The following is a 16,294-nucleotide window of genomic DNA, read 5'->3' as shown; positions in this document are numbered from 1 at the left end:
TCTTCTTTTCTTTTGTTTGAAAAAAAAATATTTTTTTTTAATAAACTTAATGAGATTCATTATCCAAAATATTTTCACTCTCTCTGTCTCTCTCTCTCTCTCTCTCTCTCTCTCTCTCTTTCTCTCTTTCTCTCTTTCTCTCTCTTTCTGTTTCCAATGTAATTTAGGCAGCGTAATTTTTGTATTTTTATTTTGTTTTTTCCATCGCTGACATAACTTCCCAATTAGAACTATTAATTAACAAATTTAATAATTGAATTATTTCAATCTCGATATAATATAAAACGTTTTATATACCCAATGACAGTTACAATAATTATCGAATGAGAAATGCTTTGATACTTTAATTGAAACGTAGTTGTCGTTATTGTTATTGTTATTGTTATTGTTATTGTTATTTACATGAAAGCGAAGTGCATACTCAAAAACAATTAGCAATTAGCCGACTATTCTTCAATTTGAAAAGGTATTATTTCGATTAATTATTTCTCCGTTTCTATGTTGAGAAGAATAAACACATTGGCGTGATGTTTGTCGATTGCAGATGTGTTTAATAATGATAATAATAATAATAATAATAATAATAATAATAATAATAATAAAGAATAAATAAAAAGAATAAATAAATAAAAAGTTACGATAATAAATAACAATAATAATAACAATAATAGTAATAATAAGAATAATAATGAAAAATATGATATATATGTCTTTCAGTGTGATAACGTTACTAAATTACATGTAACGATGATATATGATATATCGAATTTCTAATGTAATAAAGAATTTACTCTTGAATTTACACGACCCGACAAAAAAGAAAAAAAGAAATTAAAAAGTTTCGATCCGGTACTTCGGAAGTTAAACCTGTTCTTTGGGTACGTTTGGTGGGCCGACTCCAAAAATAACATTTTTATAAATAGCATCGTATCAGCTCTAATTTTTGAGATAGAAAGAATAAATGAATGAAATGCTATGAAAGATGTTATAATAAAATAAGAATAAAAAAAAAGGAAGTTTATATTTTTTCACTATAACTTTTTTTCAAAACGAAAATGATGTATAACGCATCGCGTGTATTTCTCATTCATGCATAATAATATTTAATTTTAGAATCTAATAGGATCCATTTATTTAAACGTTTTATATAATTAAAGGTCATGAATTTTTATGAACTATATACTCTATTATTATACCCTATCATCAAAATTACAGCTGATAGCAAGAAAAATTGTTATCATTTTTGCAATAAAGCGCCCTAAAAAATACAACTAATTTTTTAAACACGAATATTTATTATGTTGGGCAGTGTTATGCGATGTGTCACTGAGATAACATTGAAATATTTATAGAACTCGTAATATAAAGAGCAATGAGAAAAACAAACATAATTTATAATTTCACTAAGCGAGGCATGCTTTGTGTGTGTGTATGTGTGTTGTGTATGTGTGTGTGTATAAATATATATACACACACAATGCATATATATATATATTTAAAGAAAAAATAATAATTATTAATCTAATTTATACCTATATGAAATTGCAGTAATGTCTTACCTTGGCATAAACTGTATGCTAAAAAAATAAAAATTGAAAGAGATTTTTAATTCATGCCAAAGTCGAAAAGGATATTGTTCCTTAACCCTATTAGTCTTGACAATTAAATGAATATTTTTATATTTAAAAAATAAAAATTATAATAATAATAATAATAATAATAAATAAATAAATAAATAAATAAATAAATAAATAAATAATATTATAATAACAACAATAATTATTATTACGTTAAGATCTTTTAGAAAAAAGTATTAAAAAAAAAAAAAACACACACACGGTGTCACGTGATGGCTGTGTAACGAGTAATCATGTAAAACAATATTTTTTTTTGTGTCAATCCTTTGTTAAACCCATAAAAAACCTCTCTATCCTATCGACACACGCTAATCCAAAAGTGTATTTATAATAAGAATATATGTATTACATCAAGAGTGTACTATTTTCTTTTTTATAGGGAAAATTTCTTTTCTTCTTTTTTTTTTTTTTTTTTTAATCCTAGCAATATGCTATAACGTTTTGAATATTAAAAGTCTTCTATAAATGAATAATTCATTTTCTGTAGCGACACTTTAATAGAATCATTTATGAGAGGACATGATTCATCGTTATGATTTTCGTACTCACTACTATTGTCACTAATTTCTACGCTAAACATCAAACACATTGATGCCTACATATTTATCAAATTTGTCAAGTTGTTAAGAAAATAAAACACTTGTTAATCCTATATATATATATATATATATATATATATATTGCTTTAATGTCTTGTTTTAAAAAATATGGCCGAATATCTCTTACATTTTAAATCCTATTGGTTTAATAAACGAATGTTTCAAATAAAAGTAGCTAAATTTTAAGAGAAAGAGAGAGAAATGTAATATTTATTACTACTATTTTATAAAGGGCCAATATTATCAAGATACGAAAGTCATAACGATATTTTTCTTTCTTCTCTTTTTTTTTTTTTTTTTTTTATGGAAATCGATATTTGAAGCCTAATAAAAGTTATAGAGAATATCAATACGAATCTAACGAGAACCTACATTGTAACTTTTAATCGATACTTCATCGAGTTATGGCGCCTTCAAGTTTAACAAGCTGTGTAATAGCAATAATGTTCTTTATCGCTGTTCAAGATCATCGCACTTTGAATAATTACAATAAATATATAAACGAAAAAAAAAAATTGAGAAAAAAAATTAATCGATTACTTTACTAATTATCAAATGATAACAAAATAAAATTTGATCGCTTTATTATAATTTGTTAAATTTCAAAGTACGATAATATCGATTAAAAGATACTTACAGATTCGATTCATATCGATATTCTTTACAATTTTCGTTCAGCTTAAAATATAAATTTCCAATTTAATAAACTAATGACTTTAATAAAATAATGACAATACATGTTATTGTTTACTCAAAATCTAGCAGCTTTATCCATAAAGGATATTTGACCATATCGATTAAAAAATGACTCACCCTGAGTATACTTCGACATTTCGTATAAACATATTAAAAATTATTAACAATTATCTCCTACTATAAATTGTACTGTCTATAATTCGTATATTTTACCTAGATTTTTCTTCTCTTTTTTATCTATATATATATACATATATATATATATATATATATATATATATATATATATATACATACACGCGTCTTGTTATATGTTAATTACGGAAATGTCCATGAATTAATAATGAATGGACAGACAGGAAAAAGGAACAGACAATTTTCTTTGTACATTTTTTCTTTCTTTCTTTCTTAAAGAAAACTATGTAAAAAAAAAAAAAAAAAGAAATAAATAACGTTGGATTAATTCTCACCTTTCACTGGTGCCGCAACTCTGTTCTGCACGGCCGACTGTATCGGATGTTTGTCGTAATTCGGGTCTTCAACTTCTTGACACCGATAACTTAAATTTCTTAAGATGCAGACGCAATTTTCCACTATCTTATTCCCAATGTTCGACTTTTCAATCGCGGAACGCACTACGTATAAAAGGGCATCCACGAGTCCGTCACATTCCCTTAACTTCTTTCTCGCGTATTCTCCAGCACTAGAGACGTTTCTTAAAACACCCGATGCATTTCGAAATACCGTCGACCAACATGTCTCGCCGCTTGAAGAACTTGGATCCCAGCCACTATGAGGTATTATTATATTCTTCACTACCATCGTCACTCCGTCGTCGATGATCGATCGTTTCAAATCCTGAAAAATATGTATTTTTCATTTTTTCTTCTGTTTTTTTTTTCTTTTTCTTTTTATTATTCTTTCTTATTTCTCCATTTTCTTCTTCCTTTTTTTTTTTGATTTTTTTCATCAAACGAACGAACGAACGAACGAATAAAAATATAATAACTCGTTTGAATCTATTTGATATATCGAATAGATTCTATGTATGTATATATATTAACGTGTTAACGTTGTTAACGGCAATAGATAATTATTCCGGTTTATTAACCCATTGTTCGACGATTATCAATGCGTTTAAACGGTTTCATAATTGAATCAACGTTTCGTAATTAAATTAAAAATTACTGGGTAATTGTTAATGTCGATATATAATCAAATAATATACAATGTAATAAATAATAATTTATACAAGTTGCATAGGCTTCGTTAATTATAATTTAGAACGATCAACAATGTGCATGTCTAACTGTGGAGAAAGAAGAAAAAATTCAAATAAAAAAAGAAAAGAAAAGAAAAGAAAAAATCTTTTTATAAAAACGATTGAAAGCGACGATTAAGACCAATTAATAAATAATATCTATTGTTTCAATTAATAATCCTTTCGCTACCATAAAATTGATTAACGATTTATGAGACAGTTGAATCACGGAGTATAACGCTTTACCGCAAAGAGCAACATACGATACTTCATATTATGCAAATTAATGGTTTCTTATTCAGAGTTATATGACATGAATATAGAACTTTCATAAATGAGAATAAAATAAAGGATAAGCTACGTTCACACAGAGTTCTTAATTAAAATAGAATGTAAAATAGAATTTTGTCTGTATAGCAGTCACCTTTAACGTACAACGAGGATCGAACGTTAAACGACTATAGTCATGTTTGGTATACAGCGAGAATCGAACGTTAAACGACTATAGTTATCTTTGGTATACAGAGAGGATCGAACGTTAAATGACTATAGTCGGCTTTGGTATACAGCGAGAATCGAACGTTAAATGACTATAGTCATGTTTAGTATACAGGAAGCGTTCGACGTTAAATGACTATAGTCGTCTTTGGTATACCTCCAGCGTTCAACGCGATAGCTCTACGGTCAAGTTTTAGTAAGGAAATGGTTGAAAAAAAAATAAGAGAAAGATACGTACTTCGCAAGAAGACAAATTCCACAGTACTCCGGTTACAAGTTCCTTTACATCGGCATCAAGCGTCATACGCAACAAATGAATCAGAGCGGGTACACCACCAGCGTTCTTTATCGCTCTCTTGTTCTCGTCGTTTTGCCTTCCGTAAGACAAGTTTCGTAACGCCCCACAAGCGTTTCTATAGACGTCGGGATCGTCATGATCCAATAATTGCACTAAGGGTGGTATACCTCCTAGACTACGTGTTTTCTGTTTATTCGGATCGTCCATATAACAAAGATGTTGCAAATAGGCAGCTGCATTAGCTTTGATTATATTATTTGGACTGCTCAGAAAACCGATAACCTCCGATAAATTAGGATCTCTCCATCTCATTGATTTTTGATCATCGTCCAAGGGCGATGCCATTCCAGGAACGACCGGATGACCGGATTGTAATCGTTGAAGGTGTACCTCGTCCTCGAATATACCAGGTGGTACACCAGACGACAATGGAATCGGATGACCTTCGTCATATCCGGGAACATCGTTAGGAACTGGCACTGGACCTACCCCAACGCCAGGGCCGTATCCTACTGGTCCATATGGGGACGGAGATACGTAACCATAGGCCACTTTACTCTCATCTGCAATTACAACGTCGGGTTAAACGATATGTTGCGCTTCTTATTTCTTTTTTTTTCTTGTGTATGTTTTTTTTTTCTTTTTTTTTTTTTTCTTAGGAAAAGTAAGAGAAATCAAGGAAAAAGAAAACGAAAGAAAGAAAAAAGAGAAACATCAAACACGAAGCTGCTACGACTGATACTGCATTGCTGTTGCCGTTGTTGATGTTATTGTTGCTGTTGTTGTTGTTGCTGTTACTGTTGCCGTTGTTATTGTTGATGTTGCTGCTACGAAAAGCATAATTCACTTGCATTATCTTCATCGATCGAAATCCTTACTGGATACTCGAGGCCGAGAATAGATAGAGAGAAGGGATACGGTAAAAAAAAAAAAAAAAATTACATCGAAGTGACGAGTGTCGGTGAATGGGTGGTGAATAGAGGGTGGAGATTGATTAAAGGAAAGGGAAGTGAAAGGGATTATGAAATAATGCGACAAAACGTTGCTCGCTCAAACAAATATGCATGAAAATGAATGACATACGTATTTTATGATCGATACAAACTAACGATGATAATAATAAATAAATAAATAAATAAATAAATAAATAAATAAATAAATAAGTATATATACATATGTGTAAATGCACGAATATGCGAAGATGATAATGAAATAAATAATAAATATAATGAGTGGCCCTACCATGAGGATGTTGTGAAGGCTCGCCGGAGTCATCCATATTCCATGAGTTGCTGATCTGATCTAAAAGTAACAGAAAACATCAAAGAACACGTCGCTGATAAGTGAAGTGAGATAAGAAAGTGAATTATGCCAATAATAATGTTCCTTTTCGAATCAAATATTTGCAAAATATATATATATATATATATACATATATATATATATACATATACATATATATACACGAACATATATGTGTGTATATATATGATATGTATATCTATATAGATACATATATACATATACACACACACACATATATATATATATTTAGACTTATAGTTATACCATATTGATCTCCGGGACCGCCAGGACTTGGAGTGATGCGATAGTGATCTTGTAAAGCCGGATTAAGGCCTGGGTCAATGTCGTTGTAACCACCTTCGACGAATGGTGCTGCTTTACGCAGATATTCTATATATACATATGTGAAAAAAAAAAAAAGAAAAAAAGTCATTATACTCTTACTCTTTCTCTTTCTTTCTTTCTTTCTTTCTTTCTCTCTCTATCTCTATCTCTCTCTCTCTCTCTCTCTCTTTCTCTTACTATCTTCTCTCTCGTTTCTTTCTTTTACATATTAATATGAAATTTATGTAAACAGTTCAAGTAATATTTAATCAATGTAATATAAAGTAAGAGACTCGAATTATTCGATAAATACGATCGAAAAAAAGAAAGATATTCTCTGAAATACGTGAAAATTGAAAATTGTTAAAATTCTAAAAACATTCTTAGCTGCATAAACGTCATTTAATATTTGTAAAAACATTATTCTAAACGGAGTAAAAGGATTATTATAGAATATCAAAGTCGATATTTCCAATCTCGTTGTAAACTGAAACGATCTTTTTATAATCTGTAATAAATAAAATATGTACGTAGGAAAAGCTTTAAAAATTCTAACGCTTTACTGCAATACAATAAACGTTATTTAATATATCTATAAATTATTCTAAGCGAGATTGTAGGATAATATTCCTCCGACGAATATGTAAGAAAAATGGGTAAAAAAGAAAGAGAAAGAGAGAAAAAAGTAAAGAAATAAAAAAAAAAAAACAATTAGAAACAAAAAAATAGAAGAGAAAAAAAAATTTACAAAGTTTAGCCTTGAGAATAATCAATTTTATGTAGAATGACCCGTATTGCTAATAGTCGGTTTATTTCTCTATGAAAATACGTGAGATCGATTATGTACCATGCGGTGGTGATGCACGACTGTGCTCTGACGGACTATGCGGGCTGTGTGGTGAATGCGATCGTGGCATGTAAATTCCATGAGGACCTGGATAACCAGGTTGCGGAGGGTAGCCAAGGTATGGATCGTAATGGTCAAAACTGACCATGTATGGATCCGCTGGATATCTCGGATCAGCATGTTGATACTCTTGCGACATCAATGGCACCGACATGTAACTGACTGCACCTGGATCTGGTTCCATGTGTGAAACCTCACGCACTACTTTCGTCACGGTAGTTACCTAAATGATAAGCAAAATCAAAAATCAGAGGAATAATAAATTATTCCTTGCAACAAAAAGAAAAGAAGGATTTAAAAAGTAAAAAAAGTTTTAAATTGGCTCTAAATGATAAGCTAAAATGATAAACAGGATCAAATGTTGAATTAATAATAAAGTCCTTTATAAAAGAAAAAGAAAAAAAAAAAAAAGAAAGAAGATTAGGTAAAAAAATATTGTATCAAATTGGATGTAAAAATTAGATAAATGATAAGCAAGATTAACGATTAGTTATTCAGTTATTTCTTGATAACAGAAAACAAAAAAAGAATAATGTGAAAAATATCGTATTAAATTGGCTCTTAAAACTCGTTTATATTGCATTAGAAATGTCTATGTTAATTCGAAATAATCTATGATACATAACGTTATTGACGTGTTAGAAAATTTCTAAACTATAACTAACTCATATGCAAACGATTTAAACGAATGGAAAAGAAGAGAAGAAAATAAAAAAGAAGGCACTCGTTCATTGCTTTACAACCATTAGATATACTCCACGATTATATTCTAACGTTTCTAAATGCAGTTAATGCTAATCAGGAATCATATCAATAACCTGCACAATAATCTTAATGACTGATGTAATTCAGAATCAGTTTCTAACGATTAATCCGCTAATCGCTTAATTCTCAATCTATTAATTATTCGCAGAAATCATTCGAAATTACAGATTCACTTTTAAACGAGACAAAAATTAGAACGTTCCCTTTTATCGTCCATAGCAATCAAACATCAAACTTTCAAATTTGAAATTCCTAAAAGCCAATAAAAAAAAAAAAAAAAGAAAAATACATACATATGTAAAGAAAAAAAAAAAAAGAAAAAAAAGGAAAAAAAATGGAAGAATCCTAAAAAAAAAATCGTGCAATCCCTGCCCTTCTAAAAAAAAAAAATAAATAATAAACAAACAAACAAAAGTATCGTAAAAAAATCAGAAATGAAAACATTGCAAATATCGTCGACGAAAATTTTACTGAAACAAACATATTACGATTTTTATGTGTGTAAAGAAAGAAAGAAAGAAAGAAAGAAAGAAAGAAAGTAAAAAAAAAAAAAAAAAAGGGAAAAAGAAAAACGAACGAATTCTCGAGGGTAGCCTAATATTTAGATGAATGGAATCGAGCATGACAGTAACGTCGAAATCTTACTTGCTGTGAAGTCTGTTGTTTATGAGTTCGGATGAGCAATGGATCCTCTTGGACAGACAGATGAGATGAGTGTAACGAATGTGTATCCGCTTGTCCGTTACTTCCATGATAGTCCGCGTCACTCTGTCCGCTAAAAATCGAACGAACGAACGAACGAACGAACGAACGAACGAACGAACGAACGAAAGAACGAACGAACGAACGATGTACATATATATATAACGTGAGAATATTTCTAATATTTCGATATATTTATATATGGAATGTTGTTTCATTTTAAACGATTCGCAGAAATATCTCTTATAGATAGATCCTATTTTTTTTTTTTTTTTTATAAACAAACGAACGAACAAACGTTTCATATACAAATTATGAAAAGTTTTGAAAAGTAAATATGTAATATTTATCGTAATGATTTTTATAGAGAATCATTGCTGTTAAGATACGGAAGTCATTCTTTTTTTTTTTTTTTTTTTTTAGGAAAATAAATATCTTGTGTCGAATAAAAGTTGTAAAATGTATTAATACGAATTCAACGAGAAGGTATATTCACGGTATATCGTGTAATCGATATTTCATCGAGTTTTGGGCGCTTTGAAGTTTAACAAACTGTATAATCACGATAATGTTATTTACTACTGTTGAAGATATGAATGAATGAACAAATATAAATGAATGAATAAATAAATCAATGAATAAAGGAAAACAATAGAAAAAAAAAAATATTGATTTACGAATTCATTGATTGTATAAAATTTTTTCGGGGAAATTTATCTCGCATTATTGCGATTACACAATTTGTTAAACTTTATAAGTGTCATAACTCGATGGAATATGGACGATAAAGTACATCGTATTTACTCGTTCGATTCGTATATATATTCTCTACAATTTTTGTTAGACTTAAAAAAAAAAAAATAAAATAAACGAATGATTTTCAATCAAATAAAAAAGTTACGATTATTCCCTTCGAAGATATAACAATTTGTAGTTAAAATAATCGTTTATGAAACCAATATAATCGAAGATATTTGATCATATACGTTTAAAATGAAACACTGTATATATAAATAAATTTAAAGTATGTATATATATATATATATACATAATATACTCACGTATACTGTGGCATGTCGGAACCTTTGTCCTGAAGTACGCGTCTAAAAGAAATAACAAAGTAGATATTATATAAATTATTTCCAACAAAATAAAACATGTAATCTTATTCCTTTATCGTATCAAATGGATATATATGTATATATATATATTTTTTTTCTTTTTCTTTTTTTTTTTTTCGATATACGTACTATCGAATTCTTCTCAAGTATTTTCTTCTTAAAGCAAAGTCGATAGTTTCGAGCATACGCTACACAACCGAGCAACTACACACGAGGTCAATCAAAAAAATTACATTAACCCTCTATAACTCCTTTTCTTTTTTTCTTTTTTTAATTTTTACATAAGAATTATATAATAGAAAAAAGTTACAGTGTCTCTTTTATTAATATAATAATTGTACTATACTATATTACTGGTTATATATCAGGTAATAAAATTTAGTATAGTATATGATTAATGTAATATACAAGATATTAGTATAATATAGAGCGTAGTATAAAATAATATATTGTTATATTATATTGTACTATACTATAATAAGTTTTATCTGATATAAATAGTAATATATAATATGTAGTATATTCAAAGTTAATATATTACAGTATATATGATTGTAATAACATAAATTAATATAGTACATAAATTACGCTAATATAAGAAATACTTTTTATTTCCAATTTTAAACTAATCTTAATTTTATCGAAATTAGAGGGAGAAAAATTAAATGTTCATGAACATAATAAATAAAAATAAAATTTAAGAAATACAGACATATAGCTTTATTAGATGAAATTCGAAAGTTATAGTTATAGAGGGTTAAACATGGATGCACGATATCTACGTCAACTAAATAAATAAATAAATAAATAAATAAATAAATAAATAGATAAATACAAGTTATTAAAATAAAGCGATCGATCAATGTGTAATCTTTTTTTTTTTTTTTTTAAGGAAACAATCGATTAATTTTATGACCTACAAAGATTTATTTTCTTTTTTTTCGACGACGAATAAAGAATCCGTTTAAACGTGTCACACCGTTTATACAGAATATGATACTTCATAGGAGGAAGGAGGAAAACATTGGAGGAGTATCACTAATTAGTCTAACTACTCATCTCATTTCGTCAGCACTCTGCTAAATGACGCATGCTAAATGAACGGATAAATGTTGTTAGTGCGACGAAGTCGTTCCTTTTGAAAATGATGTGTGTAAAATATGTTAACAAATATATATTATACATACAATAAATATATATATATATAAAACAAATGTACATATATATTAAATATACAAAGTAAATCTATATATATATATATATATATATATATATATATATATATATACAGCTTTATCGACAGATTTTTCGTAAAAAACGATAAATATAATGACGTAAGAAACTAAATCGATTGATTACGTAAACTGTACAAATATACACCTATAGATAGATATATACATAATATATATATATATATACACACACATACACACAGACAATTTCAAAAGAATTAACTTCATATAAAGTGCGATTAGTCACCTCTGCGTTATCTCAGTGCGCGTTATGTTGTGCTCCTGTCTCTGCTCAATCCGGCGATTCACCAGCCTAACATGAATAATTAACAGAATTACCATTATCATCAATAACTTTGTTTTCATATATCATAGATATTCTATATATTATAAGATATATACAATTTTTTGTTTAATTCCAAATAAGTATAATATTCGACGTAATCAAATCTGTAAAAATTATCTGAATAAATTTTTACGTATAGAAAATTTGCATTAGTTTTTCAACTTTGTTTTTTATTGATGATAAACAGCACTGCGTTTAAGTGATGTACGTTTATGTATTACATTATGACAGAATGAAAGAACAACAGGTCGATATATGTCCGTTTAAGTTTCATCAGAAGAGTTAGTGAGTTATGATTAGTCGCTAGAACGAATGAGATTAGACGATAAAAAAGAATAACGTTCAATGACTGATTAAACATTTATAATTCAAAATGTCCAAAACGTTTTATTAAATTTATGTTTCTCGTTTAAGAATTTTTAATAATTGTTATTTATAACCCTCTATAACTCAAGTTTCTCTCTTCTTTTTTTTTTACGTATAAGAAAATATAATATAACGTGAAAAACTGATATAATTCGTACTAGTATAGATATATTATATATTGAATATATAAATATGTATTACTAATATATTTTATATATACACTTTACAGTATTTATGATAGTCTACTTTATCGATAATATAGTATAGTATAATATATTTATTTATTTATATCTACAACAGTATATTTACAATAGTATATTCATAATAATATGAGTTATATTATATTAAACATAACTTATATTTAATGAACATTAACTTTCAAACACAAATTAGCAATTAATTTTGCTTCAAAAAATTCAATAAAACCTAAAAAAAAAAAAAAAAGATTATATACTCCAAGTTAAATTATATAGCTCGAAGTTATAGAGGATTAACATTTTAATTAATAATTAATTATACCTATAATTAAATTGATTAAAAAATTCATTAACAAACTTGTTATTTATAATCTCCGATAGTTTTTTACTCTCCACTTAAAATTCGCGCCGCCATTGAAGTATATTAACAACGTTCTAATATCCGTTCTAGCTTTGAATACTATTAAAAAGCTTATTAATGATTAACGGATTATATTTTGTGCATGAGTTAAAAAAAAATAAATATTATAAATAAAATTATACTCTTAATGAAAGTAAAATGCTATGTGAGATTGATAGAATAGCGACATAAATTTAATGATTCAGCGTGAATATATGAAAATGATGTTATTCTACGATCATTACGATAGATATATAAAATTTTTTTTAATTAAGGACAAATATTATCAATAAAAGGGAAATGTGATTAAAAGGATGTTTAATTGGATATGTGCATAAGTAAAGAATTCGACTTGGTAAAAAAAAATAAATAAATAAATGATAATAATAATAATAAAAGTTGCTTAAAAAAAAGAAAAAGAAAAAGAAAAAAAAACTTGGGATACGATATACACTTACAGACAGGAGTCAACCAGCTGATTATTTGACATACCAGCTGATTTTTATCTCTTGCTAAGGAACGTCCGATGGTAATCCTGAAACAAAGAAGATACATTTTTTATATATTAATACGTATATATATATATATATATATATATATATACGTATCATTATTATTATTATTATTACTCTTATATATACCGGATATATAAAACGAAACGTTATGCATTTTTATGTCGTAAACACGGAATTATTTTGAATAATTTTTCAAACAAAAGTTATCCGATTACAACGGGAAAACATTATGAAATATTACGGTATTTATCGAGTTTTATTTCATGATCAATTTCTTTTCTTTTTATTTTTTTTTCTTTTCTCTTTTTTACAGAAAACTACATGTTTTTGTAATAGCAACATATATGTTTAAAATATATTTTTGATTCAGATTAAATTTTCTAAGATATTTATGACAAAATAGATCACGTAGCTTTCGAAGAGGAATGGTGCAAGAGATGAATAAAAATATTTTAATTTTTCAAACGTTCGTGGAATTTTAATAGATCAGATTTTTCTTATTTGCGTAATCTAATGTCTACGCTCGGACTGACGTTCACGCAAATTCGCGTCAGAAGAATGTAGGAAATAATAATTAAACGCTAATTAAATACTACGTGTTTCGTACGCAATAGTGCGCAGAGATAGTCCTTGAAATTAAATTCATTAGCCCGTAATAAACATTTTTTTATCTTTTGTATTATATTTTTTCTCAAAAAAAAAAAAAGAGAGAGAAAGAAAAAATAAAAAAATAAATGAAGTTGCTGGTTATCGACATTTTTCAAATTTCGAAAATATCAAAATATTTAACAAAATATCAATGAAAATTAAAGCTGGATTAAAAAATATTTCAAGCTTCTCTTTTTTTCGTCTTTCACGTAAAACATGTTGCCATTATAAAAGACTACAAGTTCCTGTTTGAAAAAAAAAAAAAAACAAAATTGACCTTGAAATAAATATGAAATGTTTCATTAAATTAAAAAACAAAAAAAACAACAACGAGTATCACAATGTTTCATTCTTGAAAGCGGATAACTACTGTCCTGAATAATTTTGTTGAAAAAAAAAATAAATAAAATAAAATAAAATAAAATAAAGGAAGAGAAAGGAAATCTTATTTCAGAGATAAAAATTTGTAACGTTTTATTTTGAACATCCGGTATATTCATGTACGTACGTATATATTTTATGTATGTATTTATATATGCATATAGGTATGTATCATGAAACTAACGGCAGTCTCGCTTCGTCGAAATTAATTCGGAAGTTAAGAGATAAGTTATGGAACGTAGAGAGAATTCCTCACGACTAATTGTTCAACTTTTAGATTAAATCCAAACTAACTAACTTATAATTAGAATATATGATCCATGATAACGATTACACGAGCCGAAATTGGGAATGAAATTTCTAAATTCACACGTTTGTTAATCGAGTAGTTGTTTTACAAGTAATACATCGATTATACCATTATATAATTTTTTTGTTTATATATTTAAAAAAAAAAAATTATATAACGTGAAACTTATACCACAACTTAAACAATACTAATCGTTAAGTATAATTTTATAATCGGCAAGGAGGTCATTATAAAAATATTACATAGTTCTTCGTAAAATCAACAAATTGTATTTTCAAACTTGAACTAAAAAATGAATATGTCAATTGAAGAAGTCATTCAATTTTCAATGACTGTTTTGTTATAAGGAGTTTTTAGAACTTGTTATTATTTTATTGTGAATGGGGGACTCAACCAAAAAATATATATATTTACGAGCTGCAGTAGCCTTTCATCAAACACGATGGATGGGAATGGATGGCTAAAGCTTCATATTGTGTTTGGAAAAAAAAGAATATATATATATATATATATATATATATATATATATATTCAAAAAGCAATTTATTTTAAATGACGAAGATGAAACTGGAGTTCGTGACATATGTTTCTTTCTCGTTAGTTTGTATGCAAAAGCATGAATTCGAGCTCCAACGAAGCTGCAACGGAAGCACCACTTCAAGGACTTAGAGTTACCGTTGACAACTATATGCATATCGTCGAATTAACGAAAAGATAACCCACATAGAAACGAAAAAATTTTGCGAAAGTTCGTAAAATATGGCATCAAATATCTTAGCGTTAGCCAGTTTCTTTTTCTTTTTTTTTTTTCTTTTGCTTTTTCATTTTTGTTTAATTTTTCTTCTTTTTATTTTTTTTTTTTTTTTTTTATTATTTATTTCTCTTCCTTCGATAAGGTAGTAAAAAGAAATTTATTCGGTCAGTATTTTTATTAATTAAGTCTTTTTATAAAATAAATCGTAAATATATGTAAATATTTTCGACAGTATTTATAATATAGTATCAATAAGTGATATAATTGGTCAATACAAATAATTAAATGTCAGAGTTGCATTAAATTAGCATCTGCGTTCATAAATACTGACCATCTGTTATATATTATATAAAATATCGGCGAACTATTTTATTTAGAAATTTTTTTAATTAAATTAAAACATTCCCGAATGTTACGTGCTTAACTAAAAATATCTAAACTCTTTTCTTTTTTTTTTTTTCTATTTTTTAAATATAATCTTAATCTGAACGAACGTCCAATGAATCCTCAACGACAAATATTCTCTATGGTGCTATATATGGCTCTAGAGAGAAAGCTCTATGAATGTTCAAGGGTGCACACGTGTTCGTCGACATTAGCATTTTTTTCTTTTTGTTGCAGGATTACATAGAGGACATGTGAAGGTCAAGTTCGCTTTATTCTTTTTTGCTTCTCTTATCTTTTTTTTTTTTTTTTTTTTTAATGAAGTCATACATTTTTTATACCGTCCTTCGATCAAGCTTGTTACTCTGTAATGTAAAAAAAGAAAATTTGTTTTTTTTTTTAAGTTTCAACTTATATCGAAAGAACATTAGAAGATATTTTTATTTATAACATAATTAAAAAAACGATTTTCAATTTTTGCGATCGATTTCAAATTAATTTTATTAAAATTCTACGACATTAATAGCAATACTTTTGAGATCGTATTCAGAAAAAAAAAAAAAGAAAAGAAAACAAAACAAAATGTCCGATGATTCATGCTCCACTCTAACAAGCACGTATCTTTTCTTTTTCGTTTCCTTTTTTTTT

The 16,294-nt window shown here is 27.3% G+C and overlaps 1 protein-coding gene across 19 annotated transcripts in view; it reads right to left on the bottom strand.

Moving 5' to 3' along the window:
* LOC122634859 (catenin delta-2) overlaps positions 1-16,294 on the bottom strand; it is a 69,052-nt gene that overhangs the window by 25,671 nt on the left and 27,087 nt on the right. For 9 of the 19 annotated variants that reach the window (XR_006328493.1, XM_043824219.1, XM_043824221.1 and 6 more), the window contains exons 2-11: positions 13,113-13,189; positions 11,593-11,658; positions 10,054-10,095; positions 8,936-9,065; positions 7,466-7,748; positions 6,559-6,684; positions 6,232-6,291; positions 4,930-5,552; positions 3,403-3,790; positions 1,560-1,577 (exon numbers count right to left, since the gene is read on the bottom strand). Coding sequence is in view for 18 of the 19 variants with exons in the window: in XM_043824219.1 (XP_043680154.1) it covers positions 1,560-1,577; positions 3,403-3,790; positions 4,930-5,552; positions 6,232-6,291; positions 6,559-6,684; positions 7,466-7,748; positions 8,936-9,065; positions 10,054-10,095; positions 11,593-11,658; positions 13,113-13,144 (1,768 nt within the window). In the remaining variant the exon portion in view is untranslated. The remainder of the gene's footprint in view (positions 1-1,559; positions 1,578-3,402; positions 3,791-4,929; positions 5,553-6,231; positions 6,292-6,558; positions 6,685-7,465; positions 7,749-8,935; positions 9,066-10,053; positions 10,096-11,592; positions 11,659-13,112; positions 13,190-16,294) is intronic. The other 10 variants (XM_043824222.1, XM_043824223.1, XM_043824225.1 and 7 more) reach the window with 8 other exon arrangements.

This window comes from Vespula pensylvanica, chromosome 16 (assembly GCF_014466175.1).
Source record: "Vespula pensylvanica isolate Volc-1 chromosome 16, ASM1446617v1, whole genome shotgun sequence".
NCBI classification, from domain to species: domain Eukaryota; kingdom Metazoa; phylum Arthropoda; class Insecta; order Hymenoptera; family Vespidae; genus Vespula; species Vespula pensylvanica.
Note: the sequence above shows the minus strand (reverse complement) of the source record. Positions and strands in the feature narration are given on the sequence as shown.